Source organism: Mustela erminea, chromosome 9 (assembly GCF_009829155.1).
Source record: "Mustela erminea isolate mMusErm1 chromosome 9, mMusErm1.Pri, whole genome shotgun sequence".
In the NCBI taxonomy this organism is placed as follows: Eukaryota; Metazoa; Chordata; class Mammalia; order Carnivora; family Mustelidae; genus Mustela; species Mustela erminea.
This window is the reverse complement of record NC_045622.1, coordinates 96,064,316-96,086,736: the sequence shown is the minus strand read 5'-3', so window position 1 is coordinate 96,086,736 and position 22,421 is coordinate 96,064,316. Positions and strand designations below refer to the sequence as shown.

The 22,421-nt window shown below is 42.8% G+C and overlaps 1 protein-coding gene across 11 annotated transcripts in view; it reads left to right on the top strand.

Moving 5' to 3' along the window:
* Positions 1 to 22,421, top strand: part of AMBRA1 (autophagy and beclin 1 regulator 1) — a 178,149-nt gene that overhangs the window by 79,287 nt on the left and 76,441 nt on the right. For all 11 annotated transcript variants that reach the window (XM_032356354.1, XM_032356353.1, XM_032356352.1 and 8 more), the window contains 2 exons: positions 7,354 to 7,434; positions 7,854 to 7,954. In XM_032356354.1, the coding sequence (XP_032212245.1) occupies positions 7,354 to 7,434; positions 7,854 to 7,954 (182 nt within the window). The remainder of the gene's footprint in view (positions 1 to 7,353; positions 7,435 to 7,853; positions 7,955 to 22,421) is intronic.

Below are 22,421 nucleotides of genomic sequence, written 5' to 3'. Positions count from 1 at the left end.
CGTTTAGACTTTATCCTTATCTGGGAGCAGCCATTACTGAAGACGTATCTGAGGCAGCTCCCTCTGACAGCATTTGTTTGGGTGACCTAAAGTGGCAAGTATATGGAGGAATGCAGGAAAACCAGTTAGGAAGCAGTGGGCGAAATACAGGAGAAGACATTCGAGGACTGGACCTTATGTGTTGGGTGTAAGAGGCCTGGTGTCTTCTAAGAGTGGGGCTGGTTGGTGAACCTTCCTGGGAAATGAGCTTCAAGAGCTCGACTCTCTCACTTCCTGCTTCTCCAAATGAATTGTTGCCCGTGTCCTTTTCAACTCCTACTTGAGCTAGTTTTGAACTAAGTTGGTAAAACAGCAAGTGACTCCGAGAGTAGCTGTGGTGGGAACTGGGATCACTTGTCAGTGCCCGCTGCCCCCATCACCTGACAACTCTTGTCTAGAGAATTGCCCTGGGTTCTGGTGTTGGCTGAGCCAAATTTGTCATTTGATTTTGGGCAAGTCCCTTTCCCACCCTAGGCCTCAGTGTCTGATCTGTAAAATCAGAGGGGATAATCTCTGAAGTTTAACCCTGAAGTGCTCAGATCTTTGTGGGAGCTGACTACCTTAGATGAACTTCCCTTGGGTTCAGCAGAGGCAGAATGATGAAAAGTCTCCAAGAAGTGAGGAGACTTCCTGAGGATTAGGAACAGGATTTCTGGCACCTGGAGAGTCCCAACATATTTCTCAAATATATGCCTACCTGAATTCTTGCTCTTTTCCTGAGGATTTTGAGCCTGTTGCTTAGAAATATAGACTATTGCTTGGCAACTTCAGAATTAGCATTCTTTCTGGGCAAGTAAAATACATATGAATATTTATTATGAGGAATGTTAGAAGAGAAAGAAAAGGGAATATGTATGGATTGTACTTGGGTATAGCATGGGAAAACACAGAAGGAAAGAATTAAACAGCCAGGCTGGTGGGGTGGGGGGAGTAGGACATAACCACTTAGAGATACAGTTTTGTATTTTTAACATAAAGTGTACCATAGGAATATGGAATGTATGCATTAAAATGCATGAAATTAAAGGTAGGATAAGGGAGGAGAGGAATTTGTAAACAGTAATTATCTTTTTCTTTAGAGAAGAGTTAAGCCTCTGAAGTTCCAAGAGATATGTGCTCTTAGGTATGCCCTGTGAATCCGTGGGCCCTGTGCCTTCCTCCCAGAAATCTAAGCCCTTACATGTGTGCACAGTCCTTGGCAATAAAGACAGGCCCTCGGTTTCTTACTAAGAGCACCCAGGGAATGAAAGGACTTGTGCCATCCAGGGACAGGAATACCAGCTAGGCCTTCTGTTGTCTGGAGATTGAGTAAAAACAGAAGAGCATAGGAAAACACTCATTTTTTAAATGGTCTAATTTTCAGCAGAGTCAACTGGGTATTGTCAAGACAATGACCTTTTGAGCTTTTTGCTGCAAGAGCTTCGTTTATAAAGGCCCGAGTCAGAGCCGTTTGTCATAGGAGTAATGACAACCTGACTGTCTGGTCAGGACTCAGACAGCAGTCTGTAGGTGTGTTTTTCATTCCTTTAAATTATAGCCTCTCTCTGAGGCAATTAATCCCAGGCGTTTAGCAAGAGTTGCTGCTGTGTGTCTCTCCCTTGTTCCAAAGATGCATTTTCTTGTATTTGGCATTTGTTTTGGATGCCTTATTGTTTGAAGGGTGGTTTTTTTTCCTTTTAAAATCTTTTATAAGAAAATCTTACTATCTTACCCCTCTGAGGGTTAATCAGAGATGCACAGAGTTCGGCAACTGGGAAAGCCATTAATAACTCTGCCAGCTTCTGTCCTGCTGACTTAAAGGCAGCTTCTGGCTGATGAAATTGATGAGGATTTCTCTGGTGTTTCCCTGAAAAGCATTCTGGTGACAAAGAGTCCTCCTGTGAGGGAGGAGCAGTACCAGCATATTTGCATATTCTGCTCCTTACTGGCTTGGTTTGTTTGCTTTTTTCCTCCAAGTCTGCTTGGGAGAGGGCATGCAAAGGGCTGTGTTCCCTTAGGCCCCTGTAAGTAGCACCTTCCATCATTCCTAAGGTGAACAGTCTGTCTGGGTCTGCCTTTACCCGCCGTTCATCTGGCAGACAGCCTCTGGTCCACTCATATTCAACTCACTTGGCCTCCTCCCTGTGAAGCCTTGCCTCACGTTGGTCTTATAGTTGGCACTGAAGTGAGTGGCAGAGTCTGTGTGGCTTTGTAAATGCAACACTATGTTGAGTATTTTTAAGTCTTCAGTCTTTTCTTGGAACTCTTAGCACTCTCCCTCTGCCCTTCTCATATCCCATCCCGCTGCAGATAATGCTGTGCACTGGAGCTGGTTTCCTCGCCCAAACTCCCTTCTTTCGAGACTACAGAGTCTAGGGTCATAAGTTGTTCTTTTCACCTGTAGTTTACTTGGAGCCTTGCCTTTAGTCAGGGGTTTTTGTGGTCAGCACTAATGCCTAGAACCTTTATCCCTCTCCTTGCCTCACTTGTCCTGTGGTCGAACATTCTGGCCATTGCCACCTTTCCCCTTCCTGTTTTCAGGGTTTTTCTGGAATGGTGTTTGAGCTGTTTACTCCTGGATATTCTTTGTTGTTCTCTCCTCTTACTGTGTGTTTACTGCTTTCCACAGTTTTCTAGTCGTTCTGAGACCCGTGCTCTCACTCTTCTTCTATACTCGAATTCTCAATGCTTTTAATTTGAAGTCTTCTCTGTATTTAATTGAGCTGCTGTTTAGCTCCTACTTCTGTATCATCTGTCAGGATGTTAAGCTGAGGACCAGCGGATACATCTCCACTCACTTAACATATGACGTCTTTCATGTTGTTGAATGTGACCATCAATCGGAGACTTTGTGTCTGAGCCAGCTGATCTCATTTGTATTTTCCCAAATATACCCCAGTAATCTCTGAATCCTGTAAAGCCATTATTTGTGGCCATGGTTTGTGTCTCACCCCTGTTTTTTTAATGGAAGGAAAAACTGAATCAGAAAGGAGTTGATTGGGGGTGCTTGGATATCTCAGTCGGTTAAGTGTATGACTCTTTTTTAAAAAATTAATTAATTTTTTTTAAAGATTTTATTTATTTATTTGACAGACAGAGATTGCAAGTAGGCAGAGAGGCAGGCAGAGAGAGAGGAGGAAGCAGGCTCCCAGTTGAGCAGAGAGCCCAATGCGGGGCTCGATCCCAGGACCCAGGATCATGACCTGAGCCGAGGGTAGAGGCTTAACCCACTGAGCCACCCAGGTGCCCCAAGTGTATGACTCTTGATTTATGCTCAGGGCATGATCTCAGGGTCATGAGATTGAGCCTCGAGTTGGGCTCTGTGCTGAGCGTAGAGCCTGCTTAAGATTTCTCTCTCCTCCCCCTCCCCACCATGCTTGTCGGAGTTGATTGTCGGTTTTAATAACAATGAAAAGAGGCTTGTGAATTATGTTGAAGAAGCCCAGATTTCCCCCAGCCCTGACGTATTTTGTTTGTCCATTTTTCTAAATTGTCTCCCCTTGTCCTTTCACCAAGCCCTGTGCCGTCTTCGAGCACTGGCAACTGCTAGTCAGTATGATCTAGTGCACTGGCTTCTCCTTCCCTGCTCATTAGCCCTGCTGACACCAGATAGAATGCTGTTTGTTGTGTGGGGGGAGAGATCTTTGGACTTTGCAGAAGCCAGTTGTCAGCTCCACAGTGTGATTGATTCTGGGAAGGCAGCTCTCTCTCAGAGCTATGGAGGAAGCACTTGCATTTATCCCATGGTACTCCTTTCCCTGGCTTAGTTTCTTTCTTTCCTTTTTTTGTCTTATTAACATATAATCTTTGTTTCAGGGGTATAGGTCTGTGATTCATCAGTCTTACACAATTCACAGCACTCTCCATAGCACATACCCTCCTCAGTGTCCATCACCCAGCCACCCCATCCCCATCTCCACTCCAGCAACATTCTGTTTCTTTGAGATTAAGAGTCTCTTATGCTTTGTCTCCCTCTCTGGTTTCATCTTGTTTCATTTTTCCCCCCTTCCCCCTGTGGTCCTCTGTCTTGTTTCTCAAATTCCTCATATCAGTGAGATCATATGATAATTGTCTTTCTCTGCTTGACTTATTTAATTTAGCATAATAGCCTCTAGTTCCATCCATGTCATTGCAAGTGGCAAGATTTCAGATTTTTTGATAGCTGCATAATATTCCTGTGTGTGTACACACACACACATGACACAAAGACAGCATAGAGAGAGAGTGCACATCTTTTTTATCCATTCCTCTGTTGATGGACATCTAGGCTCTTTTCATAGTTGGGGTATTGTGGACATTGCTGCTATAAACATTGGGGTGCACGTGCCCCTTCAGATCACTACATTTGTACCTTTGGGATAAATACCCAGTAGTGCAGTTGCTGGGTCGTAGGGTAGCTCTACTTTCAACTTTTTGAGGAACCTCCATACTGTTTTCCAGAGTGGCTGCACCAGCTTGCCTTCCCACCAGTAATGTAGGAAGGTTCCCCTTTCTCCGCATCCCCGCATCCTTGCCAACACCTGTCGTTTCCTGACTTAATTTTAGCCATTCTGACTGGTGTTGGGTGGTATCTCACGGTGGTTTTGATTTGTATTGCCCTGATGCCCAGTGATGTTGAGCACTTTTTCATGTGTCTGTTGGCCAATTGGATGTCTTCTTTGCGGAAATGTCTCCCTGGCTTAGTTTCTAACCTTTTTGAGGCTTAGGACCCTTTTTAACTTCAGAATGTTTTCTGACTTTTCTCATGGTAATTAACTATACTTTTAGTGCCTGTTGATAAGTAGAATATGGTATTATGAAAAGCTGTCCTAAATTCATTTGTACTTTTAAAGATTTTTTTTAAAGATTTTATTCATTTATTTGACAGACAGATCACAAGTAGGCAGAGAGGCAGGCAGAGACAGAGAGAGGGGAAGCAGGCTCCCTGCCGAGCAGAGAGCCCGATGTGGGGCTGGATCCCAGGACTCCGGGATCATGACCTAAGCCGAAGGCAGAGGCTTTAACCCACTGAGCCACCCAGGCATCCCTGTACTTTTTTTTTTTTAAATCTGTTTATTTGAGAGAACGAGAACATGAGTGAGCCTAGGGAGAGGCAGGGGTAGAGGGAGAGAGAAAATCCCAGAATCTCAAGTAGACTCCCCACTGAGCTGGGAGCCTGATTCCAGGCTTGATCTCACGACCTTGAGATCACGACCTGAGCCAAAATCAAGAGTTGGATGGTCCACCGACTGAGCCACACAGCACCCCTCATTTGTACATTTAAGTGTGATATCGGGGGGTGGTGCCTGGGTGGCTCAGTCTTTGAGCATCTGCCTTCGCCAGGTCATGGCCCCAGCCTCCTGGGATCGAGCCCCCAGCTCCCTGCTCAAGAGGAAGCCTGCTTTTCCCTCTCCCACTCCCCCTGCTTGTGTTCCCTCTCTCACCGTGTCTCCCTCTCTCTGTCAAATAAGTAAATAAATAATCTGAAAGGAAGAAAAGTGAATTGGTACTTTGGTCAAAATTTGAAGCTACGTATATTTGAAAAATAATAATATGCTTAATTTGAGAACTATCTTATTTGTTTGATATTTATCTTCTCCTGTTTGCATATGGCTACCGAGATCTTGTAACAATTTGTGGGTTCCCCAGAGCTGCAGTGTACTAGTCATGACGTTCTGATTTCATTGTTATTTTTAATAACGTTTTTACTTTCCATATAGTCTGTTTTCTCTCCCTCTCTCCCTCTCTCTCTGTTTCTCTCTTTCTCTCTCCCTTTGCCTCTCCCTACATCTGTAGAGTTTCAAGTCAAGAGGATAGGATATGTTAAGGAAAACAATAGTATACCTTCTCTTTTGGGAAAATAAAGAGCAAGTACCGACTTTTAATGGATCAGCTTCCAATATCTCTGATATTGATTGCTCTGTTAATGCTCAGCATCCAATCCCACTAAGATATAAAAACCTTCCTAGGCATTCATTTCTGGCTTCTAAAGCTCCCAGTAGTCCATTTGAAAGCTAAAGTATTGTCTTAACTTTGGTTCCAGGGCCAGTTCAAAGATGATCTCATTAAGTTGAAGATAATCCAAAGGGAGAATTCAGAAAAAGTACCAAATCAAGCTTTCAGAGGTTCATTTATTTTGTGGAGTTGGTTAAGCAGCTAATTAACTGCACTGTCCAGGCAGTGCCCTTTGGCTTATTGTTCCTTTGATGTCTTAGAAACTAAGCCATGTGAAGTCTTCTTGTAGGAGGCAGTGAGGTATACTGGAAAGAGCAAGGGCTTCAGAATCAGGTAGAGATATGCCTTGAATCCTGCCTCAGCCACTTACTAGTTGTGTGACCCTGGGCATTTGCCTTTCTGGTCCTTAGTTTCCAGATCTATAAAACAAAGCCAGTAATACCTTATGAAATAGTTAGAAGGATTAAATAGGATAACATGTTAATAAACTTTATACTGAAACTTGGTATTTAATGAATGGTGGTTATTACTATTGCTTTATCAGACCATAAAGAAAACACCTAGCCGCTTTTTTTTTTTTCTTTAAACTCAATTGCTTGGGATTGCATTGTCTTACACTCTTCATTAATGCTAATTTTGCAGTCGCTAAAAAAAGGGATAGCCTAGTCTTTTTCTTGTGTGTTGTTTTTCTTTCACTTTTCATGAGTGATTTTTTTTTTTTTTTTTCCGTATCAGAGACCTAAACGGACTCATTTAGAGATTACCATTTGGTGAATGAAGTTGATGGGGGTATTTTTTCTCCCAAGATTCCCCAAAGCCAAAGTTTCTCTGTATCTTTCAATCTAGAAAAAGAAGTTTATATATTTCCATTCCAGGTCCCTTGAAGATCTAAACTTGACTTCAGTTTCAGATGCTACAGGGTTCAGAGCTCACGTTAGCTCATGAAAAATCATCCTCCTTCTTACTGAACTGTCAGCAAATGCTCATAAAGCTTTTAGTTGAGGTATTCCAGAAATGTAGTGTTATTAATGTGTCATCCAAATTAGTAAGCAACCGGATGACTAATTTCTTTGGGATCTTCACCTAAGTGTAGGAATTTCGTTTGGGGGGCACCTGGGTGGCTCTGTGGATTAAGCCTCTGCCTTCGCCTCAGGTCATGATCTCAGGGTCCTGGGATCGAGCCCACATTGGGCTCTCTGCTCAGCAGGGAGCTTGCTTCCCCCACCCCTCTCTGTCTGCCTCTCTGCCTACTTGAGATCTCTGTCTGCCAAATAAATAAATGAATGAATGAATAAATAAATAAATAAATTCCTTTGGGGGATGTTTGTCTCTCAGGCGGATGGGTGGTTCTGCTTAGTGACTCTCATATACATAGTTTTGAAAACTTTTTGTTTTCTCCAGGGACAATGGTGACAGATCCAGGCACCGAGCTCCACGCAATGCCCGGATGTCCGCACCTTCACTTGGACGCTTCGTTCCAAGGTAAGAACTGGGTGATCTTTATGAGGGAGCCTTTATGAGAGTCTGGGATTTTGTTTTTAAACCTACTTTTGGACTTCGGGTTCCGTATCTGAAATTATTTCCTAGTCAGCCTGTAATCTGGCCATGCCACCTAAAGACTTGACAGGAGATGATTGGCCACAGTGAAAAGAGATAGAAAAGTGGCCTGGGGAGTATCCTATTCAAGATTAGAAGCCCCGTGAAACTGCAGAAGAAAGACAGGAAGGAGATACAAGTCTGCAGAAGGACAGATTCCAGAAATTTTTACAATGTGCAGGGCTTCTGTGGATTCTATGTTTAGTGGATCCCTTAGCCTTGACTGTTGTGGGTAATGGATAGTGTATCTCCTTTGTTTTATGGTAATGTTTCATGGGCTTCTCATACGTGGTTCCTTCTTGTAGGCGTTTCTTGCTGCCTGAGTACTTGCCTTATGCAGGGATTTTTCATGAACGTGGACAGCCTGGCTTGGCAACTCACTCTTCTGTTAACAGGGTCCTGGCAGGTAAGGAAATGTTTCTTCGGAATTTGAAAAGTTGAAGGGGCAGGGAGCCAGATAAAACTTTCCCCTCCTTTACCTATGTTGTTGTGATGGCATCTTGGCATCTGGCTGAAAACTCTGTTTTGTACCCAGTTCTTTATTTCAAGGCAGGAAACGAGAATGGAGCAAACCTGGTTTATCTTGCCCATTCCCACTTCCTTCAAACATCTTTTCTAAAAAAACTTGTTTAAACTCTTTGTTTCTTAATCCTGCAGTTAGATTCTAGCTATGCTTTTAATTGAATGATAAAGGTGTCTTGTTCATGTTTTGGTTGGTGAGATACTCATGAACCAGATCCTATGATTTAATTAGGAGTTTAATGCACACCTCTTCAACCCTTCACTCATCTGCCAGCAGATGGAGTTTCCAGGCACTGTGGAATCTTCCAGGGAAGAAGGAGGAGAGGGGACCCATAAGGCTGGTTCAAAAACTTCAGAAATCGAAAACGGGCTGGACAAGCCCAGCTGAGGCAGTTTTATGGTGGCTGACTAGCTTAGCAACGGATGTTTTTGGCCAAGCTACTTGATGTGACCAGGCTCTCAGATGTAGTGTGTGCTGCTGCTTCTGGGCAGTGTCTAGAGAAGGAAACAAAGCAGGATTCTGTTTTTTTCTGACAAAAGTTATTTCCCTTTCACACTCTTTCCTCCACTTCCCTCTCACCTCTACTGCCAACCTCTAAATTTATGTATGTGAAGGCATAATTGGTATAAAAATCAATCCACATTTAGGTATGTCTTTAATTAGCATCTATTAGAAACTTCTTTTCTTTTTTAGATTTATTTATTTATTTATTTGACAGACAGAGATCACAAGTAGGCAGAGAGGCAGGCAGAGAGAGAGGAAGGGAAGCAGGCTCCCCACTGAGCAGAGAGCCCGATGCGGGGCCCGATCCCTGGACTCTGGGATCATGACCTGAGCCAAAGGCAGAGGCCCCAACCCACTGAGCCACCCAGGCGCCCCTATTAGAAATTCCTTAAAGACATTATGTTTCAGAAAATCTGGGCTATGTGGTGGTACAGGTAGGAAGGGATCCGGGTGGGACAGTAACACTGTCAGCCTGGGAGAATGTGATTCCTAGCCAAGCTACTGTGACAGCTGGAAGGCCACAGGATCTCTGGTCGCTCTTAGGCAGGACTATCCTTGACCCAGTGTCAAGGCCTAGAAGTCCTAGAAACCTCAGTGGTTTCTCTGCTAGCCACCAGACTCTGTGTAGGCCCAGCCTTGGTTGGGGAGCAGACTATATTCTGGTCCCCTAATGAGCTTGTCTGAGGACCTCTGGCCCTAGTGGGTGAACAGACGCCATGCCTTGGTGCCTCCCCATGCTTGGTGTTTCTGTGTGGCTTGGCTGATGGCATGTGGAAGCTCCTTACTGACAGATAATCACTTACTGCCAGGCAGTACTACAGAGCTCTTCTCCAGCCTGTGTTCCAGATGTCTGCCTCCATCACCTCACACAGCACCTCCTCTTCCTCTCCTGCTAGAAAATCTCTGTTTCCTTGGCATTTAGCTTTGCTTAGGAACAGCTTTATGTTTATTTCTTCCTTAGATTTAAGAACTCTACCACCATTTCCTGTTTCCTCCTTTATGCCCAGAGGTCTGACCCCCAAAAGGCCCACTTTAACTTATGGATACTTTTGAATACAGGGGTTATGTTCCAGCAGGTAGTTGTTAACGGATATGAAATCTACTGAGAAAAGTTCTCTAGCAAAGAATGCAAAGTATCTCAAGGGGAAGGAAATCTAGATTCTCAAGAACCTCACTCTTGGGTTAGGTTAGCAGATGGTTTCCATTCACAATTAAACCAGTTTCTTCTGTTTTCTGAAGATACATGTTATAGAGAGCCTATTGGTCTTTTCGTAAAGGCCCTCATCATTTGTAGATTCAGGTTTCCTCTGCTGTCCAAAAGTGGAGTGTTCTTACAGAACCTTTTGCAAGCCAAATGGCACAAAGTGAAGAAGCAATTACCATTAATTCATATGAAAAAAAATTTTAGTGTACCCAAACCCAAAAAATAAGGTCTCTTAGGCTTTTCTGATACCTTACGATGCATCTTGCTAATGGAGGCACAAAATAAATTGAGATAAAGCACAGATGTGCTCACAGACGCAGTTCAAAGCTCTGGCAGGTTGATGCTCTTGGAGTGCATGCTACCTCTAACAGCTCGGTGCAAAGCAAATGCTGAATGCTATTTTCACTTCTCGTCTTTTTTCATAAGGGTGAAAATCCTCTTCAGATTTCCTTTACTTAGTGAAAGCAAGGTACTAATGTAGGTCTTTTGTAAAACTGAAATGGTGTAACACAAACTTTCAAGAAGTGACAGGGCCCAGGGGTGGGGGGCTAGGGGGCAGGGTACCTGTGTTTGGGTATGGAGGAAGCTAAAGCCCAGAAGACTAACTTGTCCAGAGTAATACAGCTAGAAGTTGAGGAGCCAAAACTGAACCAGGCAGTGGGACTCCAAAGCTTCCTAGTCTGCCTCTCTCCGTACAGTTATTTTAAAAGACAGAGCATCAAAATAGCATGCTTCTTCCAGGACCTAAATCTAGAAGAGGGAAAGAGCTCCCAGGGAACTTGGCTGATTTCCAGGGTTTTTCTTAATTGCATTAATTCCTCTTTATCTATTTTTTAAATTTTGTTTTATTTTTTAAGATTTTTATTTGTCAGAGAGAGAGTAAGCACACAAGCAGAGGGAATGGCAGGCAGAGAGAGAGGCAGGCTCCCCGCTGAGCAGGGAACCTGATGTAGGTCCTGATCCCAGGACTCTGGGATCATGACCTGAGCCGAAAACAGATACTTAACCAACTGAGCCACTCAGGCATCCCAGTTCCTCTGTTTTAAGTGGTTTCTAGACATAGCCTTTTATGACCCAGTGGAGCTTGCTGAGGAAAATCATTATGTCATAGCCCTTTTTTTTGAGCCTTCTAGTGGATGCAGATTTTTGCTTTGTATTAAACTTACTGCGATCATGTAATAGAGCTCCTGTAATAACGGCTTTTGGAGTGAAAGACAAATTGGCCTGTTAGCAGTAAGCACCCCCAGTTTTCCTAGAAAGGCAGTTTCACTTGTATGATTCGAATGAGGTTGTGATAGTCTCAAAACAATTACATTCAACAGGTATTTTTTGTGTAGCTATGTGCTAGGCACTGTTCTGGGCTACCAGAGTGAATAAGAGGCACGATTCTTGTCCTCCTGTAGCTCAAAGTCTAGATGCTTGACCATACCTCAATTTGGCTGTTTGGTTCTTAGCTCCAAACATCAATCAAACCTTTTTTTTTTTTTTAAGATTTTATTTATTCTCTCTCTCTCTCTCGAATAAATAAATAAAATAAAGATTTTATTTACTCAAGAGAGAGAAAGCACAGGCAGAGAGAGGAACAAAGAGAGAGGGCAGAGGAGAGAAGCAGGCTCCCCACTGAGCAAGGAGCCCAATGCTGGTCTTGATCCCAGAACCCTGGATCATGACCTGAGCTGAAGGCAGGTGTTTAACCAGCTGAGCCACCCAGGTGCCCTAAAGCCAAACTTTTTGAAAGGTGAATAATGCCTTTTTGCCTGGATGAAGCATACACACACCTGCAGTTTTTGGAGGTGTGACCTGGAGGTGTGACCAGATGTAGCAAACAAGTCTCCTGTGGGCCAAAGCCATTCAGAGTCATCAACAAAAAATGGATTTGTAGATAGTTAAGATCCATCTGCCTACTTCCTCGCACATGATCCTGAGAGTGATAATAGAAAACAGAAGCTACTACAAAGAAGTTTTGATTGTTAATTTTCATCTCTTCCTCTTTATCTTGGTGCCTTCCCCACAATTGTATAGGTTCCTGGTGGCCTCTAGTCACCCATCAACCCATGTCATGCCCCTTCTTTAGCAACACAAGTTCTGAACCTATACTAAAAGTAGTATAAGTAAATTTAAAGCTACTGCAACTCTACCAGGTTTATTTCTGGGGAACACAGAGAAGTCTAGGGAGCTCCCCCTGCTGACTTTTTAGTAGACAGCTCTAGCTCTGTGCAGTGACAGCCACTGATAGTAAAGGACATAAAGTTAATGACTGCCTACAATGAGCCACGTGTTGTCCCCAGTGCTTTCCCATATATTACCTCCTATAATCGTTATGGCAGCCCTGTGAAGTAGATCATCCATTTTCGTGCTGCAGGGGTAAAAACTGACATTCAGAGAAGTTAGGTCACTTGCCTGATACAACACAGTAAGAGGCTGACCTAGAACTTTAAACCAGGTCTGTCTGTCTGACTCATAATCTTCTGTGCCATGTTTTGCCTGGGTTCAACCTGCCAAAAGGTTCATAAGCTTACAGTATTTTTCTGCATGTTTGAGGCCTCATAAAAGTGAAATGAGAAGCCCTGGCATTTGACATCTTCCTGGTAATTACTGGAAGAACAAAAAACTTCTGAGGGATAGAGACCTGGGTAATGTAGATTATTAGTTATATGTCCTGCCTAATCTTTTTGACTTTCATCCTAATGAGCATCTGTTCCCAGCAGATGTGGGCCTGATGTACTTAATTTAGTGTTTTGATTAAAATCAATGGGTCATGATTTTCTTGCTCCTTGCCACAGGTCATTGGGGCCTGGTTGAGTGTCCTGGGCTATAGATGGCTTTGTGCCCAGTCATCCTAATTTTTCTAATTGCCCAGTCATCCTAATTTTTCTCTTAAAAAAATCTCTTCTCTCTTTGACACACTAGACATTCAGGAGTGTGTTCTTCAATTTTCATGTATTTGTGAATTTCCCAAATTTCCTTCTGTTGTTGATTTCTTATTTAATATCACCATGGTGTATGATTTCAGTTATCTTAATTTATTGAAACTTGATTTATGGCTTAGCACATGGTCTGTCCTGCAGAATGTTACCTGTGTGCTGTATGTATTCTGTTGTTGCATGGAGTGTGCTGTAGATTTTGGGGGGATCTACTTGGTTGATAGTGTCGTTCAAGTTTTGTATAACCTTGCTGATTTTTGGTCTAGTTGTCCTATCCTTTAAGACTGAGGCATTGAAATTTCTAATTATTATTGCTGAATTGTGTATTTCTCCATTTAGTTTTGTCAGATTTTGCCTTATATATTTTGAGACCTTGTTGTTAGGTACATATATTTTTATAGTTGTTATGCCTTTGTGATGAATTTAACTCTTATCATTATAATAAATGTCTGTCTCTAGCAATATTGTTTTTAAGTCTATTTTTTCTTATATTAGTATAGCTACTCCAGCTCTTTTATGCCTGTTGATTGTGTGATATATATTTTTTCTATCCTTTTAATTTTTAGCCTATTTATTTTTTTCAGTTTAAGTAGGTCTCTTACAGAAAGCATATACAGGGGCCCTCGAGTGGCTCAAAGGGTTAGGCCTCTGCCTTCGGCTCAGGTCATGATTCCATGGTCCTGGAATTGGGCCCCGCATGGGACTCTGTGCTCAGCCCCCGCCCTCGCCTGCCTCTCTGCTTACTTATGATCTATGTCAAATAAGTAAGTAAAATCTTAAAAAAAAAAAAAAGAATAGAAAGCATATACAATTGACCTTTGAACAATTGCAGGAGTTAAGGGCACTGACCCCCCCATGTAGTTGAAAATCTGTGTATAACTTTGATACCCCAAAAACATAGCTACTAATAGCCTACTGTTGACAAAAAGTCTTACCAATAATATGAAAAGTTGATAAGCACATTATTTTGTGTGTATTACATGTTTGTATTCTTATAAGCCAGAGAAAAGAAAATACTATTTAGAAAAATCATAATGAAGAGAAAATACATTTATAAGTTGTGGGTCAGACAGAGTTACCTCTTTTGTAAGACTTTTCTTTTCCTTATGAACTTTATTTTTGGTTGTCTTTTGCCTTTTAGATATTCTGCATTTCCCTGGTACCTTAGAGAATTACTTTTAGGAGGCCTGTCTGGTCTGACTTGGCCATGTGGGTGGGCATCTGGGGCCCTGGGCTTGCTGACTTTTAGGAATTAGTCTGATTTCTCAACCCAGTATCATAGCTCTCTAATACAACAAATTGCCTAATATACTAGATCTTTGCTTGAATTGGCAAATCTGGGAAAGATGAACAGTATGTGTGATATGGTTGAGGGCCATCATAATATACTTAAATGTTATGAACATAAATGAATCATAGTTCTGGTGTTGGACCCTTTATCTCCATGGCTGGACCCTTTATCTCCATGTCCTGTACCTCTCTGGTACCTAGTAGCCAGGCAAATAAAGTGAGTGACACATTCCAATTCAACATCAATTAAGATGGCTGTTTATAAACCCCAGATAAATGGACAATTAGTAGTGGCGGTACTAGCTAGTGCTCCTTTAATAATTAACCCAATTACCTTTCATTCTGCTCCAGTGATGAAAGTGAAGGTGATAAGGGGCTGGCTTGGTTGCCTGGGAAACAGAGAAGTAAGTGTACCCAGCCTTCCGAAACAGACACCTTACAGCACCCAGGACTTTTACTTACTTGGGGTCCATCATTCACGGGAGCATTGGTGTCCTCTCTACCCCAGTCTTGTACTGCATCTCCTTACACTGCTAGTGAGAAGTGTGCTTATTGAGAACCAGGGTCTTAGTTTCTAAGCTGAATTGCCTGTGCTGTTAAGCTTTTCTAGGGGAAAATACTGGGCTTTGTCAATGAACTTTTGTATCCCTTTTATATTATGTGACTTAGTTTTTCTGTGCCTCTGTCTCTCCCCCAGGAAATTTCCTCTTGATCTTTCCCCACTCACTGGTGCTTCCCCCACTCACTGGTGCTTCCCCACCTGTGCCCTTTCTCTACTGTCATTTTGAAGTGTATGTAGCGATTTTCTAAATGCTTAGCATTTTCCAGGGCACTTTGGGTCTTACAAAAGAATTAAATGGTTCAGCCCTTAGGGAGTTGACAGTCTAGCCAGGGAGTGGCCTGATTTTCTATTTTGTTTTGGCCCTGCTACTAAAAATTTAATAATTCCTCTGGGACTTTAACTGCCAATTCTGATTAGCTAAGGAGGATGCAGCTCAAATACGATGTGGCCTAAGGATTTATATCTTTTGGTACAGTTTGAAGACACTTTGACTGTGTCCCCACTTTTCTTTTGAATAGGTCTATGAGGATGAGGAAGTGGGAGTTTGGGGAGGGTGGCTGTCATTTGTAGTATATAGTTTGCTTGGGAGGCATTATAGCAACATGTTTGAGTTTGGGCTCTAGAGCCACGCTGTCTAAGTTCAGATATTTATTCTGCTACTTCTAGCAGTGTGATCTTTGTTAATTTATTTTACCTTTTGGGGTCCTCAATTTCTTCCTATGTAAAATGGGCATAAGAATAGTTCCTGGCTTATAGGATTGTTTCAAGGATTGAATGAGTTAAACGAGTGAAATTAAATGAACGAAACACTTAGAATAGTATTTTTTGGTATATAAGTATTCAGTAGATGTTAGGTATTATCATTATTAGGATTTTTGTTAACAAATTTTGGAGACCAGTCTGAGTTAGAGCTATGCCAGTCTCCTCATTGATTATAACCTTGCTGGTCTCTCACTGTTTTTCTGTGTTCTCCTCAAGTGGGGCTCTTCTGGGTCCCAAGCAGGATTTTTTCACCTTTTGCTGGGGTTAGTGAGTTGAAAATACTATAGACCGTTTGTTCTATGGCACCAACAAATGGTAACCTGAGAGTTAACAGTCTAGTGTGTCCTCTGTTGCCTGTAGTCATGTCCCTCAAGCAGGGAAGAATAGAGGAGTCACAAAGTTCACATGTGCCAGACTATTTTCTGTCCTCCATCAGGACTTGTGTTGGTAAAATGAGTCGCTACTCAGTGCATCGAGTGTTTGCTTTTGTTTACCCATGGCAACATGAGATTCTCAAGGTGTGGCTCCTGGACCAGTACCATCATTACCTGGGGAAGTGTTATAAGTGCAAATCCTTAATTCCTACCCCAGACCCACCGAATCAGAAACTCTGGTTGTAGGCCCCCGGAATTTGTGTTTTAAAGAGTCTTGTGGGTGATCATGATGTACTTTAAAATTTGAGAACTCAGTGAGCTAGGGACAGATGCAGAGACAGAGGCATGGGAAGAGATGAGGTGGTAATACCCAGGAACCCAAGATACATTAGTGCTGGTGAGACCCTGTTGGTTAACTCTTCTTCATCTGGAGCTGTTAATAAGGGGGAAGTATGAATGAATTCCTAATTACATACAGAGTACTCTGTATGTAATTTTTGATTCAGTGAGCATTTATTGAACAAGACATGATCTCTGCCCTCTGAAGTTTACCACCTACTAAGTTGGTATTATGCTAAATGCTAGATAGAATTATAAACAGAAAGCTGGCTGTGGGAGCTCAGTACCTTACAGTATTTCTGCAGCAGAAAGTGAGAGGAACTGACCTATAACCTCTCTCCTAACTTTTTTTTGGGGGGGGGGATATTTTATTTATTTATTTGAGATAGTGAGAGAGAACACTAGCCATGGGACAGAGGGAGAGGAAGAACCAGGCTCCCCACAGAGCAGGGAGCCCCATGTAGAACTTGATCCCAGGACCCAAGCTGAAGGCAGACGCTTAACCGACTAAGGCACCCAGGCACCCCTCTCCTAGCTTCTTAACCAACCTTCATCTGTTAATCTTCCTTCTCCCAAAAAGAGAAGTGTTAATGTCAGCATATCTGAATTGAGACCCCGCTGTTTACTTGTACTTCAGGCTGTCTGTATTCTGGGGCTTCCTTGGACGTAGAGTGATCTCGAAGTTTATTAAGTCCTGTGGTTGTGTACTCCTTAGAAATACTAGTCATTTTGAAGGTGCCAACTAAAGATGGCCTCAAATTTTAAGTACTCGCTGTATTGCCAGAACCTTTGTTTCTCTCTTCTTAGATTATGTTGTTTTATGCTTTGACATGTTTTGCAACCCCTCAAAACAAATGGTACAATATAGAAATCTACAAAGGAGATGTGAGGAAAGAAAAAGCTAAAATGTGAGGTCCGAGCCCTTATTTTCTAGTGGAAGCAATAGCCAGACAATCTCCACTTTATTTAAGATTGGAGATCTTCTATAGCCCCTGGAAAGATTTAAAACAATCCTTTTGCTGTCCCATCTACTCCATCAGTTTTACCCACATGATCATATAAATGCTGGTAGCTAATAAACCATGCTAACCTTCCACCTCCTTCTTTTTAAAACTCTAAGCTCACATAAGCTTTTCTTTCTCTTTCTCTTTATGAGCTCAAGCAGCCTCATTTATTCCAAACTGGCTGGAAATGCCATAGAAGCTGGCAGACAGCACCTCTCACCCTCTTTACCAAAGTAGAGCCAACCTGTGGGTGTTAATTTCCTTTCTTTAACAACTGCTGATCCACAAGGCCAACTCTTCCCCAGGGTCCTTGTGCCACTCAACTGGAAGCTGAGAGCAAGCATGGATATCTCAGTATAAGCCATATGGAATGAGGCACCTGCAGGTAGGTGACTAGGGACCTTCTGGAGTGTTGAGACTCCCTGGAGGTGGTTCTTTTGGCCAGGAGTTAATTTTCACCCCAGAGCCAGATAGTTATCCTGTAACCACAGTTTTTCATTTTTATAGGGCTACTGAGATCAGTCCCTTGGTTTGTCCTAAGCCCAGTTCACTGCAGCTGTATGCACCAGGCAGAAGGGGCCCAGCTTCACTCCTGTTGTTTTGAGCAGTACGACTGTATTCTTTGGAAATGTCTGCCTGGCAATAAACTCATGATTTTTACTCTTGAGGCTTATGGCTGGCAAAGCACATGCCAGAAGTATTTCCTCCTAAGCAGAGAATTTAACTAGTCTAGGCTACAAAGGAGCAGAGAGAAAGGTGAACAGGAGGTATAAGGTCAAACTTCCTAGTGGGAACAAGGGAATTATTCAGGAAGGTGAGGTGTACTTTAAGCATATGAGGAGGGTATATCACTTACTTTCATAAATAAATCTGGCTAGAAAGGTGAATTTTTCTCCAGAATATGACATATTGCCAATGACTGCTTTTGGTAAAACTTAGTAGTTTTTTCAATAGCAGGATTCCCACAGTCTTTTTATTATAGTTTCCCTTGGGCTGGTAACATAAATGAAAGGACTGACATGGAAATATGCACAGTCTTTCCTGCCTGTTGAAGTTTTACCTGGGCAAATATGTCAGAGGCTGTGCTGTTACTATAGCAGATATTCAAATTATCCAACATTACCCTGCATGTTGAACTGGCAAAAGGGCTGTGAAAAGAAAGAATGTAGTAAGTCAAGCTTAGATGTGACCATGAGCTAATACTAGAACACATTTGCAAAATGTAATGGCTGCGGAATATGGTGCTTTGAATGTGTTTTTAAAACAAAACAGCCCAGGGTGCCTGGGTGGCTCAGTGGGTTAAGCCTCTGCCTTCGGCCTGGCTCATGGTCTCAGGGTCCTGGGATCGAGCCCCATGTCAGGCTTTCTGCTCAGCGGTGGGTTAAGCCTCTGCCTTCGGCTCGGCTCATGGTCTCAGGGTCCTGGGATCGAGCCCCATGTCAGGCTCTCTGCTCAGCGGTGGGTTAAGCCTCTGCCTTCGGCTCGGCTCATGGTCTCAGGGTCCTGGGATCGAGCCCCATGTCAGGCTTTCTGCTCAGCGGTGGGTTAAGCCTCTGCCTTCGGCTCGGCTCATGGTCTCCGGGTCCTGGGATTGAGCCCCATGTCAGGCTCTCTGCTCAGCGGAGAACCTGCTTCCCCCTCTCTGCCTACCTCTCTGCCTATTTGTGATCTCTCTCTCTTAATAAAATCTTTAAATAAATAAATAAATAAATAAATAAATAATAAAAACAAAACAAACCAAAAAACCTAAGGGCAGTTACTTTATGCCAAGTACTATTCTAAGCACTTCTCACATATGCACTCAATCTTCTCCACGTTCTAGTAATGTCCTGTTTCTACTCATTTTTGGAGATGAGGACACTGAGGCATAGAAGGATTAAATAATTTGCCCAAGGCCACAGCTAGTACTTGATGGAGTGGTAATTGGGGATACAAGCAGTCTAGCTCTAGATCGGGACTTTTCAGAGAGAACCATCATGGGGTATGGGTGACTCCTTGTTGGTAGAAAAACAGACTGAAATTTAAACCCTGGCCTTACTTTAAAGAGAACAAAAATAATTTGTTTGGTTCCCAAGACTGCTGCTGGGGAGGGGGCTCTGAATTCTGCTATATTCTTGTTGCAGCTCCTTTCCCCTAGAAAGGGGGCCCTGTAGAATTACATTCCCAAACAATGAATCCTGAAGAGGTAATTACACTGTTGCCATCCCATTGGGAAGAAGGCTGGGGCGGTGATTACATTCCAAAACAAAGCTGTTCGGGTATAATTGCACTGTGCTGCTCTTATCAGTCTGGGGAAGGCAGGCCTCTGGTCTCCATCCTCATTTGTTTTTGAGATGAAATCCGAATAGCATTCAATTAATAGGCAAGACCCAGGCACAGGGAAGCCAGCCAAAAGAGCCAAGAGGACATTAACTTGCTATTGCATTTTCCTTCTACTTAAATTCTGCAGACCTTTAAGTATCAGCAGATTTGAGGGAGAGCCCATTTGAGAAAATGTATTTGCTGCTAATGAAGGGTTAGAGACCCCTACTTAGAGGCTGTGCCCCAAAGACCTCATTGGTCTTTATGCAAAGAAGAGATGGTTGGGTAGCAGTGAAATTTCCCTCTTCCATCAGCAGCTTTTGCTCTATCAAAAGATGGCCAGCCCCTCTTTCAAATATTTCTCTAAGACTTCTAGCACATATGTTTTTTCATGTATGGCTTCTAGTCATGGATCAAAAAGCTCCTCTATGGTTCTGCTGAGATAATAAGGCTGACTTTTGTTAAATTTCAGCAATAATCTCTAGATCTGGCCTGGAAGAAGAAACAACACTAATTTAATTGTTCTGTATTATGATTCAGAGAGCGCAAAACGGCCCGTGGCCTCTTAAGCATGCTTGTTGAACTAGAGCAGAGAAGGAGAGGTTAGGATGGATGTTACCAGGCTATGGGTTGCACAGATCCTTCAGAAGTGGTATAGCCTTGGGGTGTCTGGCTGGCTCACGTGGTAGAGCCTGCGACTCTTGATCTCAAGGTTTTGAGTTTGTGCCCCACAATGGCTGTAGAGATAACTTAACAATAAAATCTTTTTTAAAAAATTTAAAAACTGGTGTAGGCTTGGCCATTGCATCAGTTAGCTCTTTCTGTCTCATAAAACACGCCAAAATTTATTGGCTTAAACCAGCGTATATTTGTCTTGAAATTTTGTGGGTTCAGTGTGCAGTGTATGTGGCCTGGGTCGACTTGGCTGCTTTTTGCAGTCAGCTGATGGCTTGGCTGGTTATGTATGGTCTTGATGTGTAGGCAGAATAATGGCTTGCCAAAGACCTCCACATTCCACATCCTCATTCCTAGAACCTGTGAATGTGTTACTACTTTCTGCGGGAGCAGAAACTATGCAGATCTGATTGAACTTACAGATTTTAAGTTGCAGGGAGGAATTATCTGTATGGACCCCCATTCTAATCAGATGAGCCCTTAAAAGGGGAAGAGAAAGGATAGTCAAAAGACATGCAGTGGTAGAAGATGAGAATGGCCCTCAGCTAACAATCATCAAGGAAATGAGCACCTTAATCCTATAATTGCAGGGAACTAAATTCTGCCAGCAACCCAAATGAGCAGGGAAATAGATCATCCCCTAGAGCCTCCAGAAAGGAATACAGACAGCCCTGGCAGCACCTTGATTTTAGCCCCATGAGGACCCAGATTGGATTTCTGACCTGCAGAACTGAAAGCTAGTGAATTTATATTAAGCCATTAAGTTTGTGGTAATTTCTAATGGTAGCCATAGAAAACTCATGTACAGAGATGACTTCCTGGACATATCTGGTGGTTTTAGCCTCAGCTGGGATGATTTATCTCCTTCCTGTTCACCAGTAAGTTAACTCATGCTTCTTCACGTAGTCTCAGGATTCCAAAGAGAAATAAGAGAGGTCAGGTGTCAGTGCACAAGCACATTTCAAGGCTCTGGTTATGTCACTTTTGTTGTTCCATCAGCTAAGCAGCCACGTGGCCAAGCCTAGAGTCAGAGAGGGCAATCTCGAAAGACGTGAATAACTCATTAATGGTGATTACTGTAACATTGTACCACAACTAAGTAGATTTTTGAGATCTGTGGTAGCCTGGTAGCTCACTCTAAACAATTTGCCCTTTTTTTTTTTTTTTAAGTGTCTTTACATATACTTGAAAGTTTCAGCATACCAAGGGGTATAGATGTATAGATTTGGAACTTCAGAGAAACATCTTGGCTTAGATCATTATTTGGATTATTCAGAGAAACATGAATTTAGGAATTACATCCAAATAGGAAACTGGATCCTGGTTTTCTAGACATAATGTTTCAAAGAACCTACCTTTTCTCTTTCTCTGGGTGTTTTCTGGGATGTAGCCCTCTATTTCTGTGTGCTGGAGGGTGAAAAGATGTGCAGAAGAGATCTGTGGGTGGTTGGGCCCCTCGGGACCACGTGTCTTTCTGTGTAGGAGTAAGACCGGCAGAATTAACAGTACGAGCATTTACTAAATCAGCTGTCAGTGAACCCGTACCTGTGGCATCGTTTATAATCCGCAGCTCCTTTAACAGAAGCAGCTTGGAAGAAAAGTTCCTGAACACTAAGGCAAGGGATCTTTGTGTGCCCAGTCACTGTGGCATGTTGTGCTTTTTTTATACCAGCAGTTGGGAGAAGCTAGAATTGAGTTCTTCTCAAGCACAGGACTTAACTTTTGTTTGACTTTATTGATGAGACTGGTAGACAAAACAAAACACTGTGTTACAGGCTGCGAATGTGAATGCATGGTTTGGGCCTCAGGCACACAGAGGCAAGTTTCATATTCACCAGTGATTCTTTTAGGACTTCCTTGATGTTCTTTCAAGGCCATCTCAATGACTGATAGGACTAGACTCTGCTGCAGGTGAGCCCTCAATTTTGTATTGGGCAATTTTGTTCAAAATGGGACAGCCTATGTACAGGAAAGGTGTATACTTACCATTGGGAATTTTAGCTGGCTTCGATGAAGCTCAGCAAGCCACCCAGTATGCTTATTAAAGATCTCTTTGTCCTGCCTCAGAACTTAGTCAATTCAAGAAAGGACCATGAGGCAGAAAGGGAGGTGCTGCCACAACTTGAAATGTACATGTGAGACCATGTTTGCTACGAGAACGTGAAGAGAAGTGACTCGCTCAGCTGAGTCTGGGTTGGCGAAAATGCAGATTCCACTCCCCAAGAGGAGGGGGAGCAGTCGTGTACCTTGGGAAGGAAGAACAGCACTAAGAATGGAAATGTACAGACTGTTTATTTATTTTTTTTTTAAAGATTTTATTTATTTATTTGTCAGAGAGAGAGAGGAGCGAGAGTGAGCACAAGCAGACAGAGTGGTAGGCAGAGGCAGAGGGAGAAGCAGGCTCCCGGCTG